This window comes from Cheilinus undulatus, linkage group 10, assembly GCF_018320785.1.
Source record: "Cheilinus undulatus linkage group 10, ASM1832078v1, whole genome shotgun sequence".
NCBI classification, from domain to species: Eukaryota; Metazoa; Chordata; class Actinopteri; order Labriformes; family Labridae; genus Cheilinus; species Cheilinus undulatus.
In genome coordinates this window covers 46,602,187-46,617,433 of record NC_054874.1, presented here as the reverse complement: position 1 = coordinate 46,617,433, position 15,247 = coordinate 46,602,187, and the positions used below count along the sequence as shown (strand labels likewise).

General features: G+C 42.3%; 1 protein-coding gene across 1 annotated transcript in view; it reads left to right on the top strand.

Moving 5' to 3' along the window:
* glra1 (glycine receptor, alpha 1) overlaps window positions 1-15,247 on the top strand; it is a 239,053-nt gene that overhangs the window by 145,292 nt on the left and 78,514 nt on the right. The window contains exon 6 of the mRNA XM_041797891.1: window positions 11,071-11,294. Coding sequence (XP_041653825.1) covers window positions 11,071-11,294 — 224 coding nt within the window. The remainder of the gene's footprint in view (window positions 1-11,070; window positions 11,295-15,247) is intronic.

Here is a 15,247-nt window from a genome sequence, read left to right as displayed (position 1 = left end):
GGAGGAGGATTGCAGTCTTTCATGCGTGGTTTACTGCCTGAGTTTAATACAAGCTGAAATGAGTGTGATATTGTAAGCACGGCGTTTCCTCTGCTAATGGTTCCATAGAAGCATGGCGGTGGTGGATGGTAATTTCACAGCAGCACTTAACTCTCCGGTAGCCTTATGCCGGGATATTAAACCATGAATATCAACCTACACTTGGCGTAGCAGTTCCACTTTTAACTGCAGCGGTCTGATTTCCTCCAGTACATTTACAGATGCCCCCTTTAGCATCAACATCACTTACTTCTACTTCCAGTGCTCATCTATTTACTCCGTTTCTAAATCGTTCCTTGAAACCATAAAATTGCATCCTCAAATTACTTTCACCTCATTTGATTCCTAGCATGGAGCACCATCCCGGCCTCCCTCCTCCCTCACTTAATGTGCATCCATCTGCAGCCTCTGACCTATGAAGCTGAGGGTTTATGGTCCAGAAGATATTCGCTCAGCTGAGAAGAGCCTCCACTGAGTCAATCTATTGTTCCATAAATTGCTTTTAAGGGATATCAGAGAAAAACAGCAGCATGTACAACAGGGAAAACCTGCAGGGCAGCGAGGTATGGAAGGCCAAATGAGGGGACTTGTGTTCTATAGAGGGTATGCACCATCTCTCTACCACTGAAGCACGCCCCCATTGGAGGACAGAACATTCTGAGGCATGCTGCATGCAATAGGGCAGGGGTCATCAAGTACATTTGCACAAGGGTCAGATTTAGTCTTGATGGAGACTCTGGGGGCCAGACTTTCATAAACAAAAGTTTAAATTTATAGGCATACCCCACTTCATTCGGCCATTTCTGCAACATTTTATACCACTCTTAACCCGTTTTTGATCATTTTGTCACTTTCAGACCATTTTTTTCCACTTTTGGCCCATTTTGCCCATCTTTAACCCCTTTTTGCAAATTTCCTTCCAATTTATGCTCTATGTGCCACTCTTTTACCCATTTTCAGAATGTTGCCAGGCTATTTATGCTATATTTTTTGCCACTTTTAACCCATTTTTGCCTCTTTTTGCCACCCTTTTCCAATATTTAAACCACTTTTCTTGCATTTGTGCCACTCTTTTATCCATTACACTAAAATCAAATTTACATAATAATTTCAAATGCAGTGTAGACATGAACATGCAAAACACAGATGTAGGGCTGCGAAGTAGGGGTAAGAGATGCATTGTGACTGAAAATATGTGAAAGTAAAGCCCAGTTTAAAAAAAAGGATGTCTAACCCTGTGAGTAAGATGAAGGGAAAAGATGAAGGGACTGAGGATGATGGCCCGGCATGCCAATGAAAAAGAATTAGGTTGATCAAGAGATCAAAATATCACCCTCACCGAATAAAACCTAAAGATCAAAAGAGATCCTAAATCTGAGAAAGTAAAGTTTTCCATCCAATGAGAGATAAACATACAGTCTTATTTATACTCAAGCTCTCACATTTTATCAGAACAGAACTTAGAAGAAATGAACCTGATGGTTAAATGCAGGAAAGATAACAGAAGTTGAACTGTTGCTCTTTCATGTATAACCTCAGGTTTAAAGCTGTTGTCATGGCTGTGTTTGTTGTGCTTCCTCCTTTGGTCAGCTTGCTTCCTGATTGGCTAATGTTCCAATCCCAGCGTGGCTGTCCTCAGTTTTCACCTCAAGCCGAAGCAGCTCTAATCGTCTTCTGGGAGTATTAAGGAGAGAGTGATCCCTCTTAACTCGCCTCACACCACAGAAAAATCAGGCTAGATAAATTACAGAACCATCTGATAACAGGGTCTTTGCTGAGTTTGGTCAGAAGGGAGAATCTGACCCAAATGTGGCACGATTACCTCGTAGTGACTCTGCTTCAGTAATTTTGTGCTTTGTTAAGGCAGTGTTACTCAACCTTACTCAACCAAGAGCCAAATTGTTGAAAAATACCTTCCCAAGAGCCACAATCTAAGTGGTGAAACGTGGCAAAAAAAGCTTAAAGTAGGAAAAACAATATGATAAGGGAGGCAAAAATGGGTGAAAAGGGGTGAAAATTGGAAGGAAAATGTGGAAAAAGGGTCAGAAAGTTGCAAAAAAAGGGTAAGAAGTGACAAAAAAATGAGTTGCAGGTGGCAAAAAATGGTCCAAAAGTGGAAAAAAAAGAGACTAAAATGGGCAAAAAGAAGTCAAGAGTGGCAAAAATGGACAAAAAATAGGAAACCAGTGGTATTTAGCGGTAAAAGGTAGCTTAAAAGGGAAAAAGTGGCAAAAACATGGTGAAAAAAAGGCAAAAATTGGATATAAGTGGCAAAAACAAGTGGCTCAAATGGGCATAAACTAGAAAAAGTGGTATTTAATGACAAAAGGTAGCTTAAATGGGTGAAACATGATGAAAAAGGGCAAAAATTGAATAAAAATGACAAAAACAGGCAAAAAAAGAGGAAACAAGTGGTTCCTTAATGGTAAAGGTAGCTTAAATGGGCAAAAAGTGGCAAAAAAAGGTGAAAAGGGGTAAAATTGGGATAAAGGTGACAGAAAGAAGGAGCTAAAATGGGTGAAAAGTAGGAAAAAAGTGCTACGTAATGACTACAGGTAGCTTAAATGGATGAAAATGGGGAGAAAAATGGTGAAAAGGGGCAAATATGGTATAAACGGTATAGAAGAGGATTTCCTGAAGAGGAAATGAAGAAAGTTGAGATTATGTGGCTTTAAATCCTCAGACTTGTGTGACCGTTGCATTCATAATTATCTCGGTCTTTAGGGACTCCATCAGAACCATTTTTTCACTCGACTCTTGACCTTTCTGAGCTTGTTTTGAGCCGCTGGCGTGTTTATGACTGATGGTTGTGGCGTCGGCTCACTCCCTCTCTCCATCGACACGCTCCTCATCTCTACGCCGTTTCAGGTTATTTATCATATTCTCACGCAGAAGAAAAGGCGAGTCGCTCATGAAAGGTCAAGCTCATTTGTTTCATGAGAGATATTCAGTCCTATACGCTGTGATAAACGGCGGTGGGGTCTCTGCGAGCCTGATTGCCATGTGACTTTATGGCACACATACACGTGAAGCATTAGTGTGGCTGATTGGTCTTTTTAAATGCCACCCGCTGGAGCTGCTGGCATGGCCGGTCCTCGGCCCTGCGATGTATTTCTGCTACGCCATGCAGCTTAATGATGGCTCCAGCCTGGCCGGAGTGGCCGAGCTCCATATTCTGAGAATAATTGACAATTAGAGGGATGGAGGGCCGAGCTAAATGCCACCCCGCTAAGGAAGGACACTCTGTTTCTTCTTCGATTGAGGTTACACAATAAAGCTCAGAGGGAGCAACAGTTAATATTTTCTGCCCGGATCGATTCTTAATTCCAACTTTAACCTCGACTCAATTCACGTTCTAACCCCGAAACAACCCCAAGAAGAGGATGAGACGGACATGTGTTTACTTTCCTCAGCAGTGTGACTCTTTCTCAGGAGGTTGTCAGGTAATGTTTTATTAAGTTAAGGAGAGGTGAGGGGTCAGTGCATCAACAATTGGATCTGCAGTCATTGTTTTCCTGTTACTCTTATGATAATCTTCTCTAGGCCCCATGGTCTGGATGTGATTTAAAGATATATGCAGCATATCCTTCTGCACTGCTTTGGTTTATACCTCCCCAAAATTATGCACGATTTTACACCTGAACCGTTCTGCACAAAGACAGAAGTTCAGGAGATCACAGAGACAGGGAGGCCTGTCAGAGACATATTGATCCTTGTTGAACAGTGAAGGATGAACGTCTTAAAGCAGCATACTGGAGGTTCATTTCCTCGCTGCAGTCTGGGTTTAACCTTCCTTCTGCTCATATCCCAGCTGGAAGAAACCTTTAAAGCCAAATCTAGCTGAGCCTCTAAGCCTTTGATTCAGATCAGGAAAGCAAAGATCCAGGGCCTCTCTGAGTCAGAAGTCAAATGTCTGACTGCATCTATATGCACGGGTCGAACCCGGATCTATTGCTGCAGATGTCTTTGTGTTGTAGCGTTAAACACTGGGGTTTTTATGTTTTTAGAGGCTCTTTTTAGCTGAACTCACCCAAAATTGTTTTTTACAACTTGTAGATATGAAGCAACCACACTGGTCAGTATGTCTGTTAACATGAAAACAGAGTCTACATTGTGGTGTTGTGCTAAAACTGGACTTTCTAATAAGAATGTAAAAGTTTAAGTCTGACTTAAAGCCTAATTTCTCAAAATCTGTTTGATACGTCTTGATAATGTATTTCAAGATGGCTTTAAGGTCTTTACACACTGGGTCCGTTATTTTCAGATGCATTTTTTTGGATCCCAAAAAACATCATGCACTCAGACCTTGCACACTGGATTAGATGCATTTTTATTTGCTTTCACCATGAAAATTTGGAGAATGAGGCAAATAGTTTCGCACTGCGAGCCTTCGTCTTTGTCACCCCTTTAAAATCCCGCTGGATCCATCCTGACAGAGAGCTTCATTCAGCACCCATTCATGCGTCATAGCGCTGAGAAACGTTTGAGAAGTAGAGAGAGCAACTTTGTAATTCTGTCTCTGTTATGAGCTGTGAAAGCTACAACGAATGCCTTTATCTGTTAGATTTCCATAGCTGATATCCACATTACACACCTGCAAACTACGGTGTTTGCAGGGAGAGTTGGGGAGTGGGGGAGAGGGAGGAGTTGGATGGGGGTGAGTGAGTGAAAAAGAATAAAGCAACAGGCTCTGATATGAATCATCAATGACCCATCTATATGTTATATTTCAATGGTTTATATTCACAGAATAAATGAGCAAACTTTGGTGTTTAAAGTGAGGTTAGTGAGAGAGAAGGAGAGAGAGAGGGAGGAGGGGTCCAGCGGGGGTGAGCAAGCGAGGAGGCAGCAGCAGGCACTGTTTTGAATCATCACTCACCCATTTAGATGACTTGGACTGATGGGAAATTTTGCATAAAATCGAACCTGTTCCGAATAAAAATAAGATGGACAAAGATTTCGGCGTCAGTCTTCAAATGTCATTAGAACAACATGAGCTTGATTTTCTTTTTTAATGTGCGGAAAATTCAGACGAAATAATCAGACCCAATGTGCAAAGGCCTTTAGACTTGCATTTATGTGCATCTACTGACCAAACTGGACTAGGCGGTCCATGCATGCCCCTCAGTTCCCGTACCAGACTTTGACCCAGATGTTGATGAGCATAAATGCCAAGCATCGTAAAACTTGAAATGACCATCTGAGCTAGAGCGAAGCGTGCGATGCATGTGCACCAAAAGTAATGTGCAAAGCAGAGCCACATGTTTTCACCTCCTCCCACTACTGGACTATCCAGTTCACAGCTAGCACAGCTTTTCTGAAATTAGTAGCTTGCACTTCAAATTAAATATTATTTATTTAATCTCATCAAACATTTAAGGTCACATATTGTGCAAAATACACTTTTTCAGGTTTTTCTAACAAAAATATGTGCCCCTGGCCTGTCCAAAATCCCTCTGAGAATCAGAAAAACTCATACCCATACCCCCCCCCTTCACCCTTCAGAAAATGTGTGCTGAACCAAGCTCTTCTCACATTTTCCCCTCATGATTCACGTGGGGAGTTAGCCCCGCCCCCAGGTTTGGTTGGCCCTCCTCGCTTGGGAGGATTCTCTTCGAGGATCAGAAGAGCCACATCCATTCCCTGAGAGGGGTGTGGTCTGGGGGGGAGTCAGACAGCTCAGTAACATTTAAAGCCAAACTACACAGGCATGTTTTGGGGACGTCTGAGACCGATATAAACTTGTCTTAAAGGGGTGAAATGTGATCTTTAAGGAAGCCTCATTAGCATGGGTAAACAGGAAGATGGTCCATACTAACTGTCCTGAGGGGGACATATGGAGGTAGACATGCTGTATACCAGGACAGTCCACCATGTTGATGATGATTGTTGTGGTGACCCACGTTGTCTCACAGCCCTGTCTGGGCCAAAGTGCACTTTAACACATGTATGAAGATTACACTGCTGTGGTGACCATCATGTCCCTGCAGGGTGGAGGAAAATATGACCATAAAGTCATGCAGAGAAGTTATGAAACACTAAATTAAAAACAGAAAGGGTCTGGGGTTATTAATATCAAGCTGCTGTTATGGTACCCAGGCCACAGTTCAGATATTCTGTATGGAAATCAATGTCCAGTCTCAGCATGTGCCCTCTTTATTTGCTCTCTTTTACACTTCTCTTGCTCTCATTCGCTTAGATGAATCCTATCAGGGTCATTTCAGTCCCTGACAGGCTCTGTCACAGTTTCACATGCTTAATCAGCGAAAGAAGGCACCGACGAGGGCCGACAAGTGCCAGTGGTGCAGGAAAAACTGCAAATACACGGGTCACAGATGCTCACAGACAGCCTGAAATGATTGGTGTGTCAAGGCCCTGTCAGAGAACAATCAATGCATGCATTTTGTCTTTTAGCACTCTGTGTAATCTAAAGGTGATGTTTTATACCTCTTTTCCGCCTTTTAACACAGTCTTCTGTTGTCTAAATAAAATATCTGTGCCATGTTTTGGTCAAAATATGCATGAAGGTTTTTGACCCTGTATAAACTAGCTCTAAACAGCCTTTCCAAGAACAGTCGTTTTTGGTGTATGCCTCTTTAAGAGTGGATGAGGTCCTTCTAACCCGCAGCTTGGTCCTGAAACAAACATAGCTGCTGACAGGTAACACAGCAGTCCAACCATTTGTTTGTTTCCCCTATGATAACATGCTAATGTTGCTAATGCTATAAGGAAACCATATAATTGCAACCTTGTATGCCCACCAAAAGCTAATGTTGCTAACCCAAACATGTAAATGAAACAAGTTTGTATGCAGAGCAGCTGCCAACATTAACATAGCTTAAACATCCAAATACATATACAGTCATGCTGTTATTTTAAAATACTTGTACTTCCCTTTTCACTAGATGTACTCTGGAACATGTGCACAATACATATACTACAAACTTACAAATAACTGTTTTCAGGCAGGATTTTATCATGTTATTGCAAAATGGATATAAAGTTTGAAGTTCTGCTCCCTGGGTTAGTTAAGCAGCACGCTTTGACTTTCCAGGTCACATGCACGTGCCTAGAAATGCTCATATAGATAAGTACATGTATGACAATATGTACTGAATACACAAAAACTAGGTCAAAAGCAATTCATTCATAGTAGCCGGTATCTTAATGAGGGTGCAACAAGCTTTATGCTATAAAGGAGGGGGCTGGGGTGGAGGAGGTGAAGCTTTTCCAGCAGCAGCAGCATGATGCATCAGCATTGATGCAAGCAGGGATTAGTGGGCAAGGCCAAAGAGTGACTAGAGGTCAGGGCTGGAAATAGTTGACCATTTCCATGCTGATGACCTAGGTCAGGGCTTTTCAATTACAGATTCAACCGGGCCATATTCAAAATCAAGAAATGCAGCCAGGCCACACATGTTCGACGCGCAGTAAGCAGCTGCTAAGGTCAAATTTTGAACCAATGCAGATCAGTTTGATGAAAAATATGCACTTTGTCTTCATAGTCTCCTTTTTGAATTTGGCAAAATGACATCAGACAGTGAATAAAAACACAACAACATAGCTGCATTTGAACATAAGCTGAGGTAGTAGAAATATTATTTTTCACTTGAATAAAAATAAAATAAACAGAATGAAAAAATAAAATGATAATCTGTAAATGATAATTTTCGTCACGTCTTACCCAGGCATATCTTAAACTGCATAAAAACTAAATTTGCACGGCTGTAGCTACAGTTGGAAAGGAAATGTTTTATACTCAGTGTCTTGGAGCTACCTTCTTCAGCATCGCTAGCCATGCTTCAAAACAACGCAGTGCATTGTAGGTAGACTGTTGCTAGGCTAAGCAGAGTGTTGCATTCACTGTCTGAAATACTGTGGGAATTTATGAAAACTTGTGAAACAGATTGCCAGTCTGGGCCACTTGGGGGTTGGTTCTGGGCCGCATGTGGCCCTCAGGTCGCTAATTGAATAGGTCTAACCTAGGTGGTCACCTGAGAGTCATTGGCAGAGTCTTTGACTTCATTGGTCTGAGGTGTTTTCCTCCTGGGCCTTTTCAGGCTTACTAGGATTGCATTGTTAGATCATGTGATCCCGTGTGACAGCTGACTTTGGACCAAGATTTGGATCTTTGGCACTCCTTCATTATTTGGGAATTAAAAATAAAACACACAACACAGCAGTGTTTAACTGCATTCTCCCACTGTTTTCTAATCTCTTGACTCAGTCTCAGGGCGTGTTTTCATCCAAATGGGTCCATGGTCACTCTAGATCTAGGAAGTGATGACAGACTGCTCTTATCAATAAAGCTGGGGTGCAAAAAGGCAACAGAGCAGCTTCCATGCTGATCTCTCCTGGTCCTGGTCGCTCTACCCTTCACAGTTCAGTTTGGACGCTTTTGGTGGAGATACCAAGTGGGGATTTGAGGCTATTATAATGAAATTAAGTGATGTCACAAGGACCATCAGACTGTTTTTCAGACATAGGGGGACCACAAACAAAGACTTGCTTGGCTTGTTTCACATTTACTAGGTTGGTAGATGCTCAGTTAATCCACATGCATGTGCAAAAATACTGTTTTTCATCGTACATCCCCTGTATGAATGAAAACAGAGAGACTAGGTTGTTGAAGAAAGACTCACAGAAACAAAGCCACAGCTACACATCCTGCTGCTGAAGCTACAGTCATCATGTAAGGCTTGTGTCGTCCTATTACAACCATAATCCAGAGGAAGCTCCAGTTATCTCCTCTTTGAAGCCTGTGACTTGTGAATGTACACATCCAGTCTCCAGGCCTCATCTTTAAAAACACTTTAAAGCCGTCTATCTTCCTCTATCACCTCATCTATCCCTCTGACTGTCTTCCCGTTGTATCTCTTCATCTCTCTGTGTAAGACTAAAGAGGGAGCAGCAGCTCAGTGACCTTCATCTGCCTTCCAGCTTTGTGCCGAGCCAATTCCCCAGCCATCCATCTGCCTGTCCATCTCCCTCCTTTTCTGCAAACTTCCTTTGAACACGTGGCAACACTTTTTTTGGTTTTTATTTGACAAACAATCTGAACTAAAACCTCCATAAAGGCCGAGTACACAGAGCTAAAAGGCAGAGGTTTAAAGGCTGAAGGAGAGGCTCAAAGATGGAGGAAAGATTTCTGATATGGCTCAAGGCCACACATCGCTGGGATGTGTAAAATCTCTTTCATTCACATAAAGCAGGGAATGACATATGGATGAAGACCCATAACCACCTGCTCACCCAAGCACAAAGCCCCGTCCATCACTGGCTCTCTCCATCTCCCAGTATCTGTCCATCCATCCATCTGTAAAAGCATCTCTACTCAGCAGTGCACTGACCCTTTATGAGCTTTTTCTCCTTCCTTACTTATATTTTTCCTTTCTTCACTTTAAAGAGAACATTTCCCTGCGGTTACATTTTTACAAGCCTCTGTTGGAGGTGTTTCTCAGATTTTACGCTTTATAACTTTTGCAGTTTGGTTGTAATTTAATTTTTTCTGCTGAATCAATTTCCCCCAGCTTGCCTCGCCTGCTTCAGAGAGGTTTTGGACCTCCAGAGAATCCTGCTGGAGTAGTCGTAGGAAGAGAGAGAAATATTGATCGGAATGATCGTTTAATACGAGATATAAGATGTAGGTTAGAAGTCAGGGAAGGCAAATCTGGGGATCTGTGTGGATGTTGTGGTCAGTTTTACAATGGACTATTTTCAACATAGAAAATAATATGGACTCTAGCTGCAGACAATAAAGTCATTGCTGTTGCACTGTGAAAGCATGCAGAGATTGATCATAAAAACAGAAGGATTTCATAAAAATGCAGCCGAAATACAAAAAGTAGATTAAAATGCAGAATAATGCATATTTTGGTGGTTTATCTAAGTTGTTTCTCTGTCATATAACTCATGCACAAAGATGAGCTGAAGTATGTCCAACCTTTGAACAGCACAGGCAGAGCCAGAGGTTGGCTTACGGGGCTTAGCTTCGAAAGTTTTCCCAAAAGCCCTGAATCTCTCAGGATGCTGCGCTGCTGATGAGTGGTAGATCCAAAAAGAAATTAAATAATATGATCAGAACGGATCATGTCCTGCAGACCTTGTAGCCATGTTTGGCCAAAAATTAAGGCTGAAGTAAGTGGCCAGTGAGCGACCTGAGGGCACCATTAGTTTGGAAGGATGATTTATACAACCCAGGTCCTGCTCTGGAAGTCCATGTATACTACCAGGGGCATGGGAACATAATCTGTACAAAAAAATAAAAAGTCCGCACCATCAGGGTAGAGTAAGGCCGGTCACACACTATATTAACCTGGCACGCCTGATGGATTTGTGAAAATCTCTCATAAACAGCGTTTGAGAGAGGGCAGAGCCTTTGAAAAAAAAAAACTTGGAGGGTGATTGGATGAACGTTCAGTCCCTGACATCTTTACGAGCCAATCAGAGCAACAAAACACGTGACGTTGTAGCCGCTACAGAGCTGCGTCGCTACCAAGGAGTAAACTCCATAGCTGCAGGATGAGATGTAATGTTGACATCGTGTTGATTTGCGACTGGAAGTCCGTGCACTGTGTTTTATTTTGAAAGAACCAGATATTCTACGTTCGTGACTTCCTTTTAGGTGCTTTCTGATTAAACGGATATTGATGAAGTTGGGCAGCAGCCAGCGCTGAAAATAGACCTGCAGCCTACCTCAAACGAAGCAGAGCGGAGTGGCGCTCCAGGCATGCTGTGGAAATGCTCTGATAGACTAGAGAGGGAAGGATTTGCACCGCAGTGCCATTCGCCGGCAGATCGCGCGGTCGCTTTATGTGGAAATTAGTGGTTAGTGTCCTCTATAGTGAATAAGGTGTGATTTTAACACCTCTGAGTGTATCAAACTTGGTTGGAATTTCACAAATGTTACCCGACTTACATGTCTGATTCATCATGATATATACATATCATTATCCCATGAGTATAATAAAAATGTCCCATACAGACGCTTTGCCTTCTCTTTAACACTGCTACGACTCTTTCTCCTCCCAGGACTACAGAGTGAACATTTTCCTGAGACAGCAGTGGAACGACCCGCGGCTGGCCTACAGCGAGTACCCCGACGACTCGCTGGACCTGGACCCCTCTATGTTGGACTCTATCTGGAAACCTGACTTGTTCTTTGCCAACGAGAAGGGGGCCAACTTCCACGAGGTCACCACCGACAACAAGCTGTTACGTATCTCTAAAAACGGGAACGTGCTCTACAGCATACGGTGAGTGGTGGCAGTATTGTCTTTAGTCCTCTGCCAGCGTGGGATGGTGCAGTTTGGAGGGGCTGTGCGACCAAAGATCTTAGATTTTTTGTCAGGATATTTGTCGAGTAGAGATAGCTAACAGTGGCAGAAAAAGTTTAGTGGAAGAGGGAGCAGAAAGAAGATAAGAAGTTTGAAGGTTATGTTGAAACAATCAGATATAAAACTCCTGTAATGGAAGACAAAGAACCACTCCTGCTCTGGCTCGTTGTTTATTAGGTTCTTCAGACCTTCCTCCTCTGCTTTCCATCGCTCTTATTGCTTCAAAGTTTGAGGTTTTATTTCTAGCAGGCCTCTGCTTCCTCAGTTTTTTCTGTGTATCTTTAAGACATCCCATTCAAGGCTGTCAGAGTTATAGCCGCCTTCCTCCGACAAACCTTTTAGCTTGCCCGTTCCTCCTCCTCCTCCTCTTCTGCCTCCTCACTTTTATTGCCTCTGCTCGGGGGCGAATGAGAGCACGCCGCAGCAGCCGTTGTAATCTACTCAGCCTGTTAGTATTCCTGCAGCGCGTCTGATCCGTTATCAGCCTGCAGTTTTCACCTTCATGTCCAGCAGGAGGAGGAGGAGAGATTGGCCCTTTTATAAATATCTTGAGAAAAAAAAGGATGAACCATGTGCTCCCCCTCTCTGTCGTTTTCATTTTTTAACTTGACACCATCAGAATGAACCCTCCGTTCATCAGCTCCATCTCAGACACCACCAATCGACTCAGGATATTAAACCGTCCGGACGAGGACAGGAGGGAGAGAGAGAGAGAGAGCGAGGCTTGTAAATGTTGTTTACTCTGTTTTTGATTTTTATCGCTCGACAGTAGAGCAGAACGAGGAGAAGTCATGACCGACGGCCGTGTCTACTCCAAAATGAGAGGGAACTTTTTCAGATCGGACAAACAGATCCACATGTCGCCCGATCTCCTGCTGCGCTTCAAAAGAAGATGCCGGGCATGCTCAGAACTGATGCATGGCCCCGTTTGTGCACATGGGCGCTTGATCAAAAGAAGAATTTATGATGCTTTTAATAATTCTTCATAAATCTACAGAATGCATCATTTATTTGGTCAAAGATATCATTCGATAAATAAGTAAATAAGAGATGTGGGAAAATTCAAGACAGCCATGATACCTGGGATTTTAGGATTCTGTCTCCAGCTCAGATGAGCGAAATGAAGTGTTATACATGTTTATATGTGTCTGACATAGTTCACTATATCAAATGAATCATGACCAGTCCCTGTTAAAAGGTTTATCCCTTATTTTCGATCAAAGGTTACACTTGTTTTCTTTACTTTTATCCTGATATGGGCACGCTTCATAAAAAAAACTAACCTACATAGCACACATTCATGAACAAGGTGTTAACTTATAACAATCAGCTTACTTTTCTAAAGCTTAGTTATACATCACAGGTCCAAAACTACTGTAAATTATAATTCAATTTTGATCAGTTACTCAGTTAGAGAGGGAAAGTGATCAAGAAGTCCTGAAAACACTAATGAAAAGCCAGTAACTCACCACAGAAAACTCAGGTGTAAACTTAAGTGTCAATTTAATGACCAGAAATTAATCAATGAAAGGTTCTCCTTCCCTAGCTACAGTCCCCTTTAAGTCTGCAGATCAGGCCCTGAAATCCCAATTCCCCCCAAAAACAAAAATAGAAGACAACGTCCTCCAATTATTTCAGTTTCCCCTTTAGTGTTTCAGTTCCATTGATTATCCAGAAGCCCCCCAAAAGTCCAAAAAATAGTCCTTCAAAACTTAAAAAATGGAATAATTCAGCCCAAAAACAATAATCCAAATGCAGCTGACTCACCAATCCTGGGATCGTTCTTGTATGTCTTACTCTTGTAGGTTCTTTTTCGTTGATCTCCAATTTTTATGGCCCTCTTGCTCGGCAGTGATCAGGCTCGTGTCCAGAGGAGGCATCACCATAACAATGGAGTGGTCTTCAGTTATCCTTCTCTGGGAAAACCACAGTCTTTGCCCAGATCCACAGTCCCATCCAGGAGTCACCGCCAATTCTCCCCCCAAACATTTCAGCTGACCCTTTGTTCTTCCTCAGCCCCTCCCCCACTTCACACCTGAGTCAAACCTGGCTGCAGCGGGTCACCTGACCAGGCAGACTGCAGCTAAACAGACAGGAAAAATAAAACTCAGACAGGGAAAGCTAGGGGATTTAACCTTGCACGGGTTTCTCCATGTAAATCCCTAAATTAAAAATGAGCTGTCCCCACCCCTTACATTTTGTAGCTTTGTCACAGATCATAGCTGGGTTTCCATCACAGGTTTTCACAAAATAAAAGCAATAATTCTAAAATTTCGACAAAGTACGATGTCGCTTTGAATGTGTTTCTATTGGCAGGCATTTCAGGCATGAGCCTCGTAATTCTCGTAAAACCTGTTGCATGTTGGTATTGTTATGATTGCATCTACAGCGGTTGCCTTGATAATTTTGAACAAAAGACGAAGGCAATGGATGATAGTTTAGAGGCAAAGTCCGTGGTATGGCAAAAGCCACAAATAAGGGTATTAGTATGATGTTAAGTCTACACAGGCACACACATACCGCGCCATGTTGTCTCGTAGTAAACTGGTCATGTGACACCGTACGTCACATCCTGAGAGCTATAAATGCAGAAAAGTGTTTTGATGGCACTTTTGTGATAGATTTCTATATCAAAATGTCTGAAAAACCTCCTCTCCTCTCCTGAGCCTCCTCTTAAGCCACATCCATTTCCTGAGAGGGGCGGAGTCAAGGGCGGAGTCAGACAGCTCAGTAACATTTAAAGCTACAGACACAGAAACAGCTCGGGATTTTTAGATGTGCAAAAATCAAATACTGGAGTATTTTTTTCAACAACAAACTTCACAGGCATGTTTTGGGGACCTCTGAGACGGATATAAACTTGTCTTAAAAGAGTCTAGTATGGGACTTTTAAACTCACTTTATCTGTATTTTTAAGTAGGAAAGAAATTAATTGAAATTGTAAAAATGGTTTGCAGCAAAAAAAAAAAAAAGGAGATTTTTGTTTAAGGCTATGTTGCCCAACTCTATGAGATGGGATTGTTGTAGTTTTTTTCTTGTAAAGTTTTCTTCTGGATCATAGTAATGCGGTGATGATTATTATTATGGATACATCTCAAATGTACAATTTAGACTTGAAAGAACAACTGCACTGATTCTTTTTAAAATTGCTCCTTCTTTACACTTAGTATTATGGAAAAATCCCCCTAAAATTCTTGTAAATTTTAGTACAGATTCAACCAACTTTGATAACTCCCTCAGCAAATTTTGTTTCATTGCTATTTTATAATATAAAGCTATATTTGTGTATTAATAAAAGGCATCAGTGTTAAAAAACTATATCTTTTATTTATACTTCCCAGACTTTGTTATTAAAGCAGATGCTGCAGTCACACAGTGTAATCAGATCTCTTTAATATTGTGGAGGTTATCAGGTCAGGCATCTATCCTTTATTAATATTTTGTGATTATCCATCCTCTCCTACGTGTCCTGGAGGAGAATCAGCAGCAGGACTGTACGTTCAGCTCCGTCTGAAGCTCCAGGAGTAAAAAGCGAGGCTCAAACTTTGTCAGCGGTTGGCACTCAGGTGTCAGGCTGCAGCAGGACAGAGAAACCGGCGAGCTGAGCCGTCTTCCTGAAAAAGTGGGACATCTGTGGAGGCTACATCGTGTTATACGTTTATTCAGCATCCTGTCAGAGAGTTCCAACAATGTGCAGACGCGGCACACTTTCTGTGGAACATCAGGCCGACTGGACGGGTTTGTGTTGTAGCAGCGGGTGTCCTGTTAGAACAGAGACAAGACTGAGCGTGTGCAGAGAAATCACCCTCCTGAACGTCACGGCAACCTGCTGACAGCTCGCACGCTGTAGACAAATAAACAAACAAGCTGGA